This window comes from Giraffa tippelskirchi, chromosome 2, assembly GCF_054371585.1.
Source record: "Giraffa tippelskirchi isolate mGirTip1 chromosome 2, T2T-mGirTip1v1.2.pri, whole genome shotgun sequence".
In the NCBI taxonomy this organism is placed as follows: Eukaryota; Metazoa; Chordata; class Mammalia; order Artiodactyla; family Giraffidae; genus Giraffa; species Giraffa tippelskirchi.
Window position 1 is genome coordinate 166,867,375 of NC_137276.1, and position 14,584 is coordinate 166,881,958.

The following is a 14,584-nucleotide window of genomic DNA, read 5'->3' on the forward strand; positions in this document are numbered from 1 at the left end:
TTCCCTCTCCACCTTAATCACTGTGTTTTTCATGCTCGAGTCTACGCTCTCCTGAAATATCAAGCAAGCTTCCTAACTGCCTTCCTGCTGTCTGTCGTGTTCAGCCCGCCATCCCCTCACGTGGCAGGCATTCAGGACCTTGAAGGAGCAGCAGATGGACAGCAGGCTCGTCCCAGTGCACTTGTGGGCCTTCATACATGGTACACGCGAAAGCCTTTCACCTGGTGTTCATTGATTTGATCCTCTTTGTGTTTAGTTTCCTTGTGCATGCATGTGTATGTGCTCAGTAGCTCAGTTGTGTCTGACTCTTTGCAGTCCCATGAACTGTAACCTGCCAGGCTTCTCTGTCCACAGGATGCTCCAGGCAAGAGTACTGGAGTGGGTTTCCATGCCCTCCTCCAGGGGATCTTCCTGACCCAGAGATCGAACCCACATCTCCTGCATTGCAGGAAGATTCTTTACTGCTGAACCACTGGAGAAGCCCTTGTTTCCTTAGGGCAGGAGTTTTTCTCCCTGGGAACACCTCGGGCCAAGGTCTCAGGGAACAATTTCTCATCTGTAAAAGGCAGCAGGGACTCTTATCCCCCTCACTGTCTCTTTGGTGACTCCAGGTGCTTATTCTAATCCGTCCCTCCTGGAATCAGGAACACTCTAGGGGGGTGGGCAGTTGGTACTGGTGATCCAGTTCATCTTTACCCTTAAATCTGTATCTGAAGTACCAATTTGGCCCCATGCCCCACCCATCAGCAGGCAGCGGTTTCCAGTTTTCCTTGGCGTTCTCTCTCATCTGCCCTTGCTGGGGGAACTCTAGGGTCAATTCCTTGGAACTGCTCTTCTGCAGCCAGTGCCCCCGGCCCTCACGCTCTGCACGGTGCCACCAGCTCCCCTCCCCCACCACCACCGCCCGGCCTGCAGTTGTGGCCTTTTATGGTTTAGTTTCTCATTCTCCTCGGCCAGTGCTGACAGGGCCATTGGCGTGGCTGCCCGCCAGCTGGCAGGAGCAGCATGTTAAATGCCGTCCTGGGAGGGGAATGGAATGGAGGGGAAGGGCTTTCTGTCTGCCTCCCCCTCGGAGAGCTAAGAATAGGATTGCTCAATAAAATGAGGACTTGCATTGATGGACACAGCAAATCCACATTCATTCAGAGCCTGTGGATTTAGACTCAGTCCAAAGTAAACCTGGATTAAGCCCAGATTTACCTGCCTGTCTCTAGGGACATCTGTGTATTATCTGATCAGGGTTGATTAAGTAGATCTAAAATGTAAATGAGATGAAACAGAGATTGTTTGGCCTACTCTGGACTGTTTCAAGCACTTCGGATGCATCCATTTGTAAGGCCACTAAATAAGGCCGATTTAGCACAACTTCTAGTTAGCAGTAATCTTCTCTTCTCCATGTTCTTTAAAATAGCCCGTTCTTTTCAGGTAGTTTATGACTCCTAGAATTAAAAATCATAAACTATCTAAAAAGAAAGAAGTACTTTAAAGAATATACAAGAAGAGAAGTACCACTAACTATGACTTTTTTTTTTTTTTTTTTAAAGGGCTTCCTAGGTGGCTCAGTGGTAAAGAATCTACCTGCCAGTTCAGGAGACCCAAGAGACATGGATTTGATCCCTGGGTTGGAAAGATCCCCTGGAAGAGGAAATTGCAACCCACTCCAATAATTTTGCCAGGGAAATCCTATGGGCAGAGGAACCTGGCGCGTTACAGTCCATGGGGTCACAAAGAGTCGGACACAACTGAGTGACTGAGCACACAGCACACCGTTTTAAAAATGATGATAAAAATTAGCCTTTGCCTCAGTTACTTTAAAAGAGTGATGTTTAGCTATTTTGAAGGCTTATTATTATTATTATATGTTAAAGGACAGATAGTAGAGAACAGGGAAGCCTGGTGGGCTGCAATTCAGGGGTCGCAAAGAGTCTGACACGACTTAGCAACTGAGCAACAACAACAACCAAGGGCAGTGCAGGGATGTTTGATGCTCAGAGGGGCCTCTGCCAATGCCCGGGTCTCCAGCCTCAGCCTGGGAAGGGTGAGGGAGGGGCCGCTTTGGCAGGAGAGAGCAGCTTGCCCTAGATGAAGTCCTTCATGTGACTGGTCCAGCACAAGACAAACAGACCACTCGGCAGATCTTTAAAGGAGAAGAACACAGCAGAGAGAGTCCCAGGTACCCAGTAACCCCCAGGGCTGTCTGAGCTGGGAACTTGCATGATTTTTAAGGACAGGTGATTTCACTTCATAACGCTTGGCTTGGGCTTGAGCAAGATGCTTTCTTGATCTTATGTGACCTGATAGCCTAGAAGATAACAGGCCCCTGGAGTGAGGGTTTGGAGACCTTTAGAATCTCCTTTTGGCTCTTCCACTGGCCAGCTGGGTGTTTGTGGTAAACGCAGCACCTTGCCTAACCCCAGAGGGCCGGGATTACCGAGGTGCACAACCTGGGGGCCCTCGCAGCCCTGCCAGAGTTTAAAAGCTGCAGGTGCATGTGAAGGGAGGTCAAGGTGGGGTTACTGCTGCTGTTGCTGCTGCTAAGTCACTTCAGTCGTGTCCGACTCTGTGCGACCCCATAGACGGCAGCCCACCAGGCTCCCCTGTCCCTGGGATTCTCCAAGCAAGAACACTGGAGTGGGTTGCCATTTCCTTCTCCAATGCATGAAAGTGAAAAGTGAAAGTGAAGTTGCTCAGTCGTGTCCGATTCTTAGCGACCCCATGGACTGCAGCCTATCCGGCTCCTCCATCCATGGGATTTTCCAGTCAAAGACCATCTTCAAATGCACAGGTGCATAGAGACTGTCAGCATAAAGAAGCATTAGAGATGAGATCCTCCAATTTCCCAGGAGTGAGAACATTTACTGAACATTATCTAATCCTGGAGCTATTGCCACTGAAGACCCTTCCCTTAGACTCAGCATTTCCCATTCAGCTAGGCCAGTGTCCAGGGAGTTAGGAGAGAACTCCACAGAAGCATGGAGCTCGGGGCCCCAGTCACCGAGCCCACCTGGCCTCTGCCAGGCCATGCCCAGGCCTCCCTCCCAGACTGAGTTTGTCTGTGTCTTTGGCATGGAGGGGAGGCTGTTCTAAGAACATCTGTTCTGTCCTGAGGGTTTTCATCCCCAGCTTGTCCAGCCTCTGTGTGGACTCTGTAGGTTGAAAAGAACAGAAGGCATCAGGCCCAGCCCATGGCTCTAAGGGCAGTCGTGGGGGTGGGGGCTTCCAATCTCCCATGACTTCAGACATGCGTCTGTTCTGAACTCCTTAATTTGGCATCAGATTCCTTGAAAGCATTGAGGTTTCACTTTGAATTAAAGATGTTCTCTCCAGTTTTGCATCTTCTCTTGTGCTTCAGGCCATGACATATGTCTGGTGCCTGTTTTTGTCTCTTTCAGCCAAGAAACATTTGGAGCGGGGTGGGGGATTAACAGTGCCTCTTCCAAAATAGCCATTTCTCAAAGTTTTCTCTTCTTCACTAAAGCAGGAGGGGAATATATCAGTCAATAGAGTGTATCTATATTTGTTGTCTCAAACTACAGATGTGTCCAGTCAGAAGTTTTCCAGGCATATCCTCTAAAGGAGGCAAGGAGTCTGTCTTTCATCCTTCTTTAGGCCTTTTTACTTCTTTTGCTGGATCTTAGAGGACTTGAACCACTTGCCTGTAAGAGAGTTTAGAGTAATAAACATCTTAGCCAACACCAGAAATATTTATAAAAAAGACCAATATATCTTTTAGAACAAACAGTTTTTCTAAGAGAACATGTTGAACAACCAGTGAAAGTGGTTCCATCACAAGAGGCCTCCAGAGTGACTGTCACCAGCAGGGAGTGGCTGTCACAACCCCAGAGTCATTCCAGGGAGAGTGAACCCAGATTTGGGCTACAGGGGATGAATGGCTTCCAGGCAGTGCATTCCTGGCTGGAATGAAGAAGCAGCAGGACTTGGAGGGGAGGGTATAAATATGTATGTGTATAGGTATGTATGGTATGTATGTGTATGCACACATATGTCTGTATGTATGTGTTTATATGTATATACATACATACACAGAATGTTTTTTTTTCTTCTCCATATGTTTCTGTCTTCTGTAGGAATTTTCTTTGGCCTTCCTACCTAGCTGAGGGGTAGGAAAGTAGGAATCAAGTATATTACCTGGGTTTGCTTTATCTGATGCTTGCAAAGCCCCTGAGAGACTGATATATAACCCCACTTTCCAAATGAAAAAAACAAGCAAAATAGTCTTGGAAGTTAAGGAATTAGTTGGACTTCACATAGCTTACAAATTCGCAGAGCATAATACATGACCTTTTTTATTTGAGAACTCTAAAACTCAGATTGCCTTGAAGGAGATGAAAGTTACTGAAGATCTGTATCTGTCACTAAACCAACTACCTGCAGAGACTAAATCTGAAAAATAGAATTTTGTTCAGATGTGCTTAATCGTGCTTAGTTGCTCAGTTGTGACTCTTTGCGACTCCGTGGACTTTAAACCACCAGGCTCCTCTGTCCATGGGATTTTTCAGGCAAGAATACTGGAGTGGGTTGCCATTTCCTCCTCCAGAGAATCTTCCAGACCCAGGGATCAAACCCGCATCTCCTGTGTCTCCTGCATTGCAGGCGGAGATGAACAACTGTCAAAAATCTCAAAACTCAAGAAACTCATTAATGAACATACTGGCTGCTGTGATCTGCCTTGAAGTTGACAGTGTTACTGGTTCTTAGCATTACTGGTCTGAGTAGGAAGGTGGCCAGCCCAGGGGACTGCTCCTAGTTTGTATCTTTGGCTCATTTTCCGGCCCTTAAAGATGACTGTGATTTGCTACTGTGGTTTGCTTTGAAATTCTCTATCTCATTTTATACCAGTCCTAGGAGGTTGGAGGGCTTCCCTGGTAGTTCAGTGGTTAAGAATCTGCCTGTGATGCAAGATACCCAAGTTTGATCCCTAGGTCAGGAAGATCCCCTGGAGGAGGGCATGGCAACCCACTCCAGTATTCTTGCCTGGGGAATCCCATGGACAGAGGAGCCTGGTGGACTACAGTCCATGGGGTCTCGCAGAGTCGGACACAACTGAAGCAACTAAGCAGCAGCAGCAGGAGGAAGGAAGAGAGGGTAGGAGTAATGTTTTATAAAGTTAGAAATGAACTTCTGCAATAATGATGACAGTCAAGGCTACTCAAACAGGATGTTTTCCTAAGAATATCTCATGACAACCTTGTGATCCAGTGCTGTTATCATGTTCATTTTCAGAGGAGGAAACTGAGGCACAGAGGCTAAGAAGTAGTGAATGAAGACAGAGCTGTATTCAAACCCTGTGTGTGACTTCAGAGCTCACTGTACTGTACTGACCCTCAACAAGGCAGGCATTTCCCGTGTCCCAGAGAAAATAGAGACTGGCCCCTGGTTATGTCTCAGGTCACTGGCCTCAGGCCTGGTGGAGAGACAGGCACATACACACATTGAACTCTCTTTCAAGACATATTTTTGATGGGAAGCAGTCCACATCTCCTGGGGAGCTTCCTAGATCTGTTTACACTGAGAAATATGTTTATGACTTGGGCAAAGCACAGGAAATCATGACGTGTAGACTAGAAACTAGCCAAAAAAGACAGTATATTCAAGCAAGTAGTATTTGTATTTGTGGGGCTTTCCACATAGACAGGTGTTTGCATAGGTGTGACTGTGCAGATGAGGGGAAAAGAGCCGGGACCAGAGACCACAGCTGCTTCTCCCTTGTTGTTGTTGTTCAGTTGTTCAGTAGTGTTTGGCTCTTTGCAACCCAGTGGACTGTAGCACGCCAGGCTTCCCTGTCCTTCACCATCTCCTGGAGCCTGCTCAAACTCATGTCCACTGAGTCAGTGATGCCATCCAACCATCTCATCCTCTGTCTCCCCACTTCTCTTCCTGCCTTCAATCTTTCCCAGCATCAGGGTCTTTTCCAATGAGTCAGCTCTTTGAATCAGGTGGCCAGAGTATTGGAGCTTCAGCATCAGTCTTTCCAATGAATATTCAAGACTGATTTCCTTTAGGATGGATTGGTTGGATCTCCTTGTTGTCCAGGGGACTCTCAAGTGTCTTCTCCAGCACCACGGTTCGAAAGCATCAGTTCTTCGGCGTTTAGCCTTCTGTATGGTCCAACGCTCACATCTGTAAATGACTAGCTAATTCGAAACCCTTCTCTCCCTGCGATCCTGCACAGCTGAGTGACACTATGCTTCTGTTTCCCCAGACAAGCCAGACCCCCCAGCCGGCACGCCTTGTGCCTCTGACATCCGAAGCTCCTCACTGACCTTGTCCTGGTATGGCTCCTCGTACGATGGGGGCAGCGCTGTACAGTCATACAGTGTCGAGATCTGGGACTCCGTGGACAAGACGTGGAAGGAACTAGCCACATGCCGCAGCACTTCTTTCAATGTTCAGGACCTGCTGCCTGACCGAGAGTATAAATTCCGTGTGCGTGCAATCAATGTCTACGGAACCAGTGAGCCAAGCCAGGAGTCTGAACTCACAGCCTTGGGAGAGAAACCTGAAGAAGGTAGGCTGCCTTCCTTTCATCACTGGCTTGAGATAAATGTACATGACTTAGCTTGTGTGTGTAGACGTCTGTATGGAGATGGGTACAGGGGAACTGACAAGACTTTGCTGGTGACTGTCAGGGTCTTTTGGGATCTTGCTTTCCAATGTAGTAATGCTGAGCCATACTCTAAAAGAGGTACCTGTGATCTTTCAAAAAATATTGAACCAGCAATTTTGATACTTTGCCACCAGGGGGCAATGGTGTGTTAATCAGGAGTTCAGTTCAGTTCAGTCGCTCAGTCGTGTCTGACTCTTTGCGACCCCATGAATTGCAGCACGCCAGGCCTCTGTCCATCACCAACTCCCGGAGTCTACCCAAACCCATGTCCATCGAGTTGGTGATGCCATCCAACCATCTCATCCTCTGTCGTCCCCTTCTCCTCCCGCCCCCAATCCTACCCAGCATTAGGGTCTTTTCCAATGAGTCAGCCCTTCGCATGAGGTGGCCAAAGTATTGGAGTTTCAGCTTCAACATCAGACCTTCCAATGAACACTCAGGATTGATCTCTTTTTAGGATGGATTGATTGGATCTCCTTGCAGTCCAAGGGACTCTCAAGAGTCTTCTCCAACACCACAGTTCAAAAGCATCAATTCTGCGGCGCTCAGCTTTCTTCACCGTCCAACTCTCACATCCATACATGACCACTGGAAAAACCATAGCCTTGACTAGACGGACTTTTGTTGGCAAAGTAATGTCTCTGCTTTTAAATATGCTATCTAGGTTGGCCATAACCTTCCTCCCAAGGAGTAAGCGTCTTTTAATTTCATGGCTGCAGTCACCATCAGCAGTGATTCTGGAGCCCAAAAAAATAAAGTCTGACACTGTTTCCCCATCTATTTCCCATGAAGTGATGGGATCAGATGCCATGATCTTAGTTTTCTGAACGTTGAGCTTTAAGCCAACTTTTTCACTCTCCTCTTTCACCTTCATCAAGAGGCTCTTTTTAATCAGGAGTACAGTCCTGGAAAGCTGGAATTCAGGTAGACCTACATATAGTTTCAGCGTCTTCCCCTACCATCCCTCTCCCTCCTTTCTTGCACTCCTGTTTAAGGGTCTACTCAGTGTCAGATACCTGGGAAATGAAGACCACTAAGAGCAGAAGCTTAAAATCTAACGAGGAGGACAGTTGTGAAGACTATAGTTAAGACTAACTATCTTGAGATGGGCCACATCCTTTTGATATTATAGCAGTATAAACAAATTGTGGAGATACAGCAGAAAGCATGAATAGTTTTGCCATAAAGCTTGGGAAAGGCTTCCTAGACGTAATACTTACACTGAGCCTTGGAGAAAGGAATAGGATTCCAAGGGGCAGGTCAGATAGAGAGAAGCATTCCTTGCAAAGGAAACAACGTGAGCAAAGGTACAAATTGGTAGAAACACATGGCATTTTGAGACTCTCATGTGTGGCCAGGGGAATATGCTGTGTGAGATAGAATAGGAGGAAGCAACACAAAAAGGATAGTCTAGATAAAATTGTGAGTTATCAAAGGTTTTCAAGTAGGGGCTTGATATAGTTAGATCTTTTTTTTTTTTAGAGTTTGAGGAAGTGTAGACCTTTACAACTCAAAGTGTGGTCTGGACCAAGAGTCTTGGGATCCTGGGAACTTGTTAGAGATGCAGATTCTCCATGCCTCCCCCTACTTCTCTAATACATTTTGAACCTTCATTTTAACATAATCTACCCTCAGCCCCCCATGGATTCATATACACATGAAAGTTTGAGAAGCACTGGAGTGGATGGGGTGGAGGGTGAGGTTGAATTCGGTAAGATACCGATTGGGCCTCTCTGTTGTAGTCCAGGAGAGGGATGGTAAGGGAACCTTAGGAGGTGGAATTGACCATTCCTAATTACTTCTTGGGCAGGGAAAAGTTAGAAGAGTCTAAGATTTCTCCCACATCCTGGCTTGTAACTAAACACAAATTCAGGAGCCATTTAGAGATTATTATGTTTTATGGTGGCTAACATATTTAACACTTGCTATTAATATATAGCCAGATTAAAGCATTTTCCATGCATTATTTCACACATCTAACTCAGTGAAGTCGATACTAGTATTACCCCGCCTTTTACAAATAGGGGTACTGAGGTTTAGAGGAATGAAGCTACTTGCCCAAGGTCACAAAGCTTGAAAATGGTGTGCAGAAGCTTGAACTCAGAGCTGTCTGACCCTGAGCCTGAGTTCCTTTGGTTACACTGATGGAGGAGGTCAGGCTGCCTCTTAGTGACTTAGAGGTTAGATAGCAGGGAGTCCCAGAGGAGGTGGAGGCTCTGGATTTGAGGTGTCTGAGGGCTATCCACAGAGAGGTGGCTTCAGACTGTTGAATGGTTGAGTCCAGAGCTCAGGAGAAAGGTTTAAGCTCGAGCTCTCTTCACTATTGAATTGGTAGTTGAAGCCATGGGCATCAGTGAGCACACAGAGAGGGTGGTAAAGAAAGTCAACACTGATACAGAAATGAAGAAAACTACGTGACCGGGAGAAAGGACTAAGAGGGGAAAGAACCAAGGGGAGGTTGCTGTGTTGCAGAAACAGGAAGCAGCGAGTGGCAGAGAGGAAAGAGATGAGGATGCGGGAGGATGTCTGGGTTTAGCCCTTTGCTGTACAGTGATCTTTGAGAGCAAAGACCATAGCACTTCTGTGCATGCTCAGTCACTCAGTGGTGTCCAGCTCTTGCAATCCCATAGACTGCAGCCCATCAGGTTCCCCTGTCCAAGGACTTTACCAGGCAAGAATACTGGAGTGGGTTGCCATTTCCTATTTCAGGGGATCTTTCTGACCCAGAGATCGAACCTGCATCTCCTGCATTGGCAGGCGGGTTCTTTACTGATCAGCCACCTGGGAAGCTTCCATGGGGTAGAAAATGGTTGGCCTGCAGCTAAGGAATGAATGGAAGAAGGAGGCCTATGTGGAATGTCACTTCAAGAAGCTTCCTGTGAACAGAAGAAAACAAGTGCTGTGAATTTAAGAGGGAGGCAAGGTTGGGAGCAGGAAGGAAAGGGGAGGGAAAGCAAGCGAAAGGGCTCTAGGAGAGAATGAACTTTAAGATGTGGGGTAGAGAGGAGACTAAAGGACCAGTAGCTCAATAGAGTGAGAGCCTGAAGTCACCTTTATAGCCAGAGGCATCATACGTATGGAAACTATCATGACAGGGTTACCCTCTTTAGTTTTAAAATTTAGGTTTAATATAGATATTAAACTTTACTCTCCAGTTAAACAAGGGCTCCAGAGAGAAAGTTTGGAGGATGCCAATGGAAAACACACCAAATTTACAATTTTGCCTGTGCAGTCCTGTCTTGGGGGGCCTTTGCCCAGGTGAACCCTGGAGATATCTGGAGATCAGGTCTCCTTGAGAGCTATAGCATGCTAGGTGGGGTGGGGGCAGACTATGGAGCCCGGGCCCAGGGCAGCTCTGCCAGCCTCTGCAGTTTCCTGGGGCTCCTGCCATTAGCTGCTCACAAATGCCTGCTGAGAGAAACAATAGCACAACTGCCATCTGCTGCCCTATGATGCCCCCTCTTTGATGTGAGCAGAGTGGGAGCACACTGGTTAGAGTGGGGGTGCCAGGGCAGGTGGCCAGGTTCCAGTCTGCATGTTTTTAGAATATTACTTTGTCCAAGAAGACAACTCCCCACCTCTTGGAAAAGTGACAGAAAAGGGATAACATGGCAGTGAGACGCACATTAGGTGGAAAGGAAAGCTTCCAAGGCCCTTCATAGCATAGACCAGGAGAGACTGCAGAATCCTTGATGAGCCCCACACAGAGGGCAAGAGGCCACAGAGGCTGCGAGTATGGCTCTTAAGAGGCCTGGACAGCAGCTTCCAGGACTGCGAGGATGGTCTGTGGAGAGGAGGGGCTGAGATCACTTGGCTCCAGGCAGGTGGCCCCTCCCTTCTTCCCCAGACAGTTGAAACCCACCCACTCTCCCCACTGTGGTTCTTAGATTCTCCTCCTGGGGTCCATCCTGGCTGGGAGCAGACAAATGTTGAAATCACTTGCAATCCAGAGGGGCTCCAGGCCACTCAGGGCTTCCAGGCTGGCAGCTCCCACCCTCAGAGCCAGCTGAATGGTCTCAGGGGAAGGGAGGGGAGGGGCAGAACAGCACATCCTCTAAGGGAGGAGGATGGGGGGAATGGGAGGGTGAGGGTAAGGGGGTGGGACTTCCAAGTGAAGCTCTCTGTGGACTGCTCGGATGCCTGTTAGTTATAGCCAGGGTCAATTGTCTCTCTTCTTTTTAAAAGTGCCATGGGTCTCCGTGTGTGCGTGTGTGTGTGTGTGTGTGTGTGTGTGTGTGCATGCACATGTACATGTGTAGAAGTAGGATGGGGTAAGTGATTATGGTAGGTCACTGCTGCGAGCCAGTGGGGTCTGGTCATCAGAAAGGCAGTGCCAGGGAGCCCTGCTTACTCTAAGCCCCACTCTTGTTGACTCTCACCTTCCCCACCGCTACCATGGCCCCTCTTCCCTCTACTTCAGCAACTTTAGTTTTTGGCTTCATCCTGACCTCTCGGCTCCATCGCAGCCCTCACTCTGCATTCGTTCATGCAGTGTGTCCTTCACCTGTCCTGTGTTCCCGGCACTGAGAGGGTGCTGGGGATACAGTGGAGGACACAGCACAGCATAGAGGCCCCCACCCAGCTCCAGTGGCCTCCTTATGCCTGGGCCACCTCTCAGACAGGCTCCCTAACCTGACAGCTCTCCTCCTTGACTTCCCAAACCTGGGTAAACTAGCACCTCCCCTTCTCCCCACCCCGAAAACAGCCACTCTCTCCCATCCCCCCCAGGAAGCTCCACTCAGCTCTAACTTCGAAATCCACACCATCCTTGCTCCTGATCCTAATTTGTTCTAGTCTGTATGCGTGCATGCATGCTCAGTCGCTGAGTTGTGCCTGACTCTTCATGACCCCATGGACAGTAGCCCGCCAGGCTCCTCTGTCCATGGGATTTTTCAGGCAAGAACACTGGAGTGGGTTGCTATTTCTTCCTCCAGGGGATCTTCCTGACCCAGGGATCAAACTCTGTCTCCTGGCAGGCAGATTCTTTACCACTGAGCCACCTGGGCAGCCCTCTAGTCTGTATAGTTGTTAGGAAACAGCTGTGATAGAGGCATCTTGCAGAGTAAGGGCTTCCTTGAGCCCCAAGGGTAGTAGAGATGTAGAGCCCCCAGAGATGCAAGGGAGATCAGCAACTCACTCAGTGTAGGGGGTGGGGTGCTGACCACAGCCTTCCTCCCGAAGATGGGGCGCCCTCTAGTGTCCACTTGGTGCACAGCAGCACTCCTCTGTCCAGGGAGCCCGCTAGGCACATGCCCTGTAAGGGCAGGAGCGCTATGCCGCTCCTCTCCCAAACGCCACTCCAGGGGGATGGGACTCATCTGACTGCAGAAATATCCAGAAACATATTCCAAATAGTTCTTGCACTTAGCTCTTGCATCTCACAGCTCTGAGTAGATTTTTTTTTTAATATTTCATTGAAATTCTTCCAACCGCAATTTAGCTCCTTCCTCAGTGGAAAGATGGATGCCGAATGGCCACCTGTCACATTACTGCCCCTTGATGCTCAGAGAGCTTGACTAATTGAACTGTGGTCTTTCCCCCACTCCTCTGGGGCTCTTCCTCACGTGATCGTTCCCCCTGCAAACAGAGTGGAGGCAGGACAAGAAGGAAAAGGAGGAAGGGAAATGTCAGCCTGGAGCCTCAGTCCATGTCCCACACAGAGTTGCCATGTAGCAGTGAGACAGAGACAGAGGCGTGGATTCCCTGAGACTGAGCTGTGTCCCTACAGCCATGGGTCAGGAAGGCACTCTGCATCTTGACTGCTAAGGAGAAAGGCAGGAGGTGAGGATAGGTGTGGTGTCTGAGGTGACGGCAGCTAACTCCACTTCTAACTGGTGTCAGAGAGATGGGGAGAGGCGAGTTCTAGAGCTGCCTGCTCTTTCAGGGCAACCTGGAAGATGCCTCTGGGGGACAGGTTGTTGGAAAGCCACTCGAGGGCTCACATTACTGCTGCTGCTCCTTCACTAGGGGAAGACAGACCATTTCTCCTGGAGATTCCAGGTCAAGAAAGCTTGCCTCTCTGTCCTCTCCCATCCTGCTGCTCATTTCACACCAGCACGTGTGGTGTGGGCACCGAAAGGTCAAGACAGGTCAAACCACTGTCTCAGCTGGGGCCTCCTGACGATGCCCTATCAGGACAATGGAGTTCCCTGACACTAAATGTAGTTATTATCATTAATATTTTGTCTCTAAGTCCCCATCCAGTAACTGGCATCCATGGGTACTCAGTTAGTGCTTATTGAATGGATGTTGAATGTCTTGCTTTCTTAAAGTCCTGTTTGAAATACCATTGTTGAACTCAGCTGAACATTTCTTGAACCTATTTATTCTTCTTATGGTAACTCTTGAGATGTGATTTTCGTATGCCTACAGCCTTCCTCCTATCTGGGGTGTAACACTAAATTGTTCTCCCAAGTTATAGTACTCATTAGTTGGTGAAAGTTCATAACCCTAACCTTACCCTTGGCTATTGTAATTTTTTTTTAATCATGTCTGCTTTAGGCTTCTTTCCCAACTAGAGATGCCTAACCCTTTCTGACTGTCTTCACATGGCAGCTCTTCCTGTCAATGACCCATACTTCTTCCAGCTCCATCAAGACTGTCTAACAGCCAGCGTTCCAGGATCACATGACCCCAGGTTCTACCAAGGGCAGAATAATAATACCTATTTGCAGCCAGAGCACATTTCCCCAGTGACAGCATTCTGCTGGCCAGAGCAATTGGTTGAGGAACTGGGCTCCCATTTTTGGTTCTAACTAGATACCCCAGGACTTGTCAGGCTGAAAGTTTGAATGATCCAATTCTCCCTGACAATGTGAGTCCATTACTACCTTCTAGGTGTGTTCTCTCATGTACGTTCTGGTCAGCTATGAATTTGACAGTGTCACTCTCAACTCGGAAATCTGTGATTTGATTTGATCAGTTATACTCACATCCTGTGAATTTCTGTGAACCCCACTACTAATCTGAGAGTCCCCATTGATCTTGTTGTTTTTTAATTTTTCACTGGCACTTTCCTTAATGTAATAAATATTCCTTCCAATCCCACTTGTGTTTGGTTTTTAAAACTAAACCTCATCCACAGTGTTTTAAGAACTCTAAACAAATCATAGCCTCCCTTGTTCCTGGTCATGTGCTTGTAACCTCTTTCAAGACTCTTTTCTAGTAAGGGGTCCTTATCTGGAATGGAAACTGTGTGGCTTTTTTCAGGTTGTCTGCTTCAATTTCAGTAATTTGTTCTGCCCTCAGCTGAACAGAGGGGCTCACTGTCTACAGTTCCGAGCTGCACCTTGTTCCTGACCCACACGTTCACCCCATTTGTGAAGCTGAGCCCACTCCCATACAACCGCTCCCTGCTGGGCAGCATCTAACAAACCCCTCCACCCCATCTGCTCTGGTCTTCCTTCTACCTGCCGGCCACTTCTATCCTCAGTCTTGCTCTGCTGGGACCTTCAGCAAATCATACCCTTTTCCCCCATCTTGTGTGCGCGCGCGCACACACACACACACACACATACACTCTAGAAATCCTCGTCCTCCCTCTCTGGCTTCCCCAGGTCCTTCCACATCTTTAGGAAGCCTCCCTTGGCTCCTGCTGTCAACTGGGACACAGTCCACATCATGGCCAAGCAGCACCTAGAACATCACAAAGCATGGACTCCAGGGCTAGTCAGGGACCCTAGAAATCACCCAGAAATACAGTGCTTTCCTTTCACAGATGAGGAAACTATAGCCCAGGAAGCAAAAGGTACTTGGCCATGGTCAAGAAGCCACAATGGCCCTTTAGGAACAACTTATGCTAAAGCAGAGGAAAACCGGGACCTCAGGACTGGGTGTGTTCCTCTGAACACTCATGTCCCTCTGCTCACCCTGACACAGCTGTGTGAACGGCCAACATGGGCTGCTCTCATCCCTCCTTGCTGGTTTCCTGTGTGACATTACCCTTCTCATTGTATT

General features: G+C 48.2%; 1 protein-coding gene across 11 annotated transcripts in view; it reads left to right on the forward strand.

Annotated features, from left to right (window-relative positions):
• Positions 1-14,584, forward strand: part of MYLK (myosin light chain kinase) — a 233,919-nt gene that overhangs the window by 185,552 nt on the left and 33,783 nt on the right. For all 11 annotated transcript variants that reach the window (XM_081571724.1, XM_081571723.1, XM_081571725.1 and 8 more), the window contains one exon: positions 6,224-6,529. In XM_081571724.1, the coding sequence (XP_081427850.1) occupies positions 6,224-6,529 (306 nt within the window). The remainder of the gene's footprint in view (positions 1-6,223; positions 6,530-14,584) is intronic.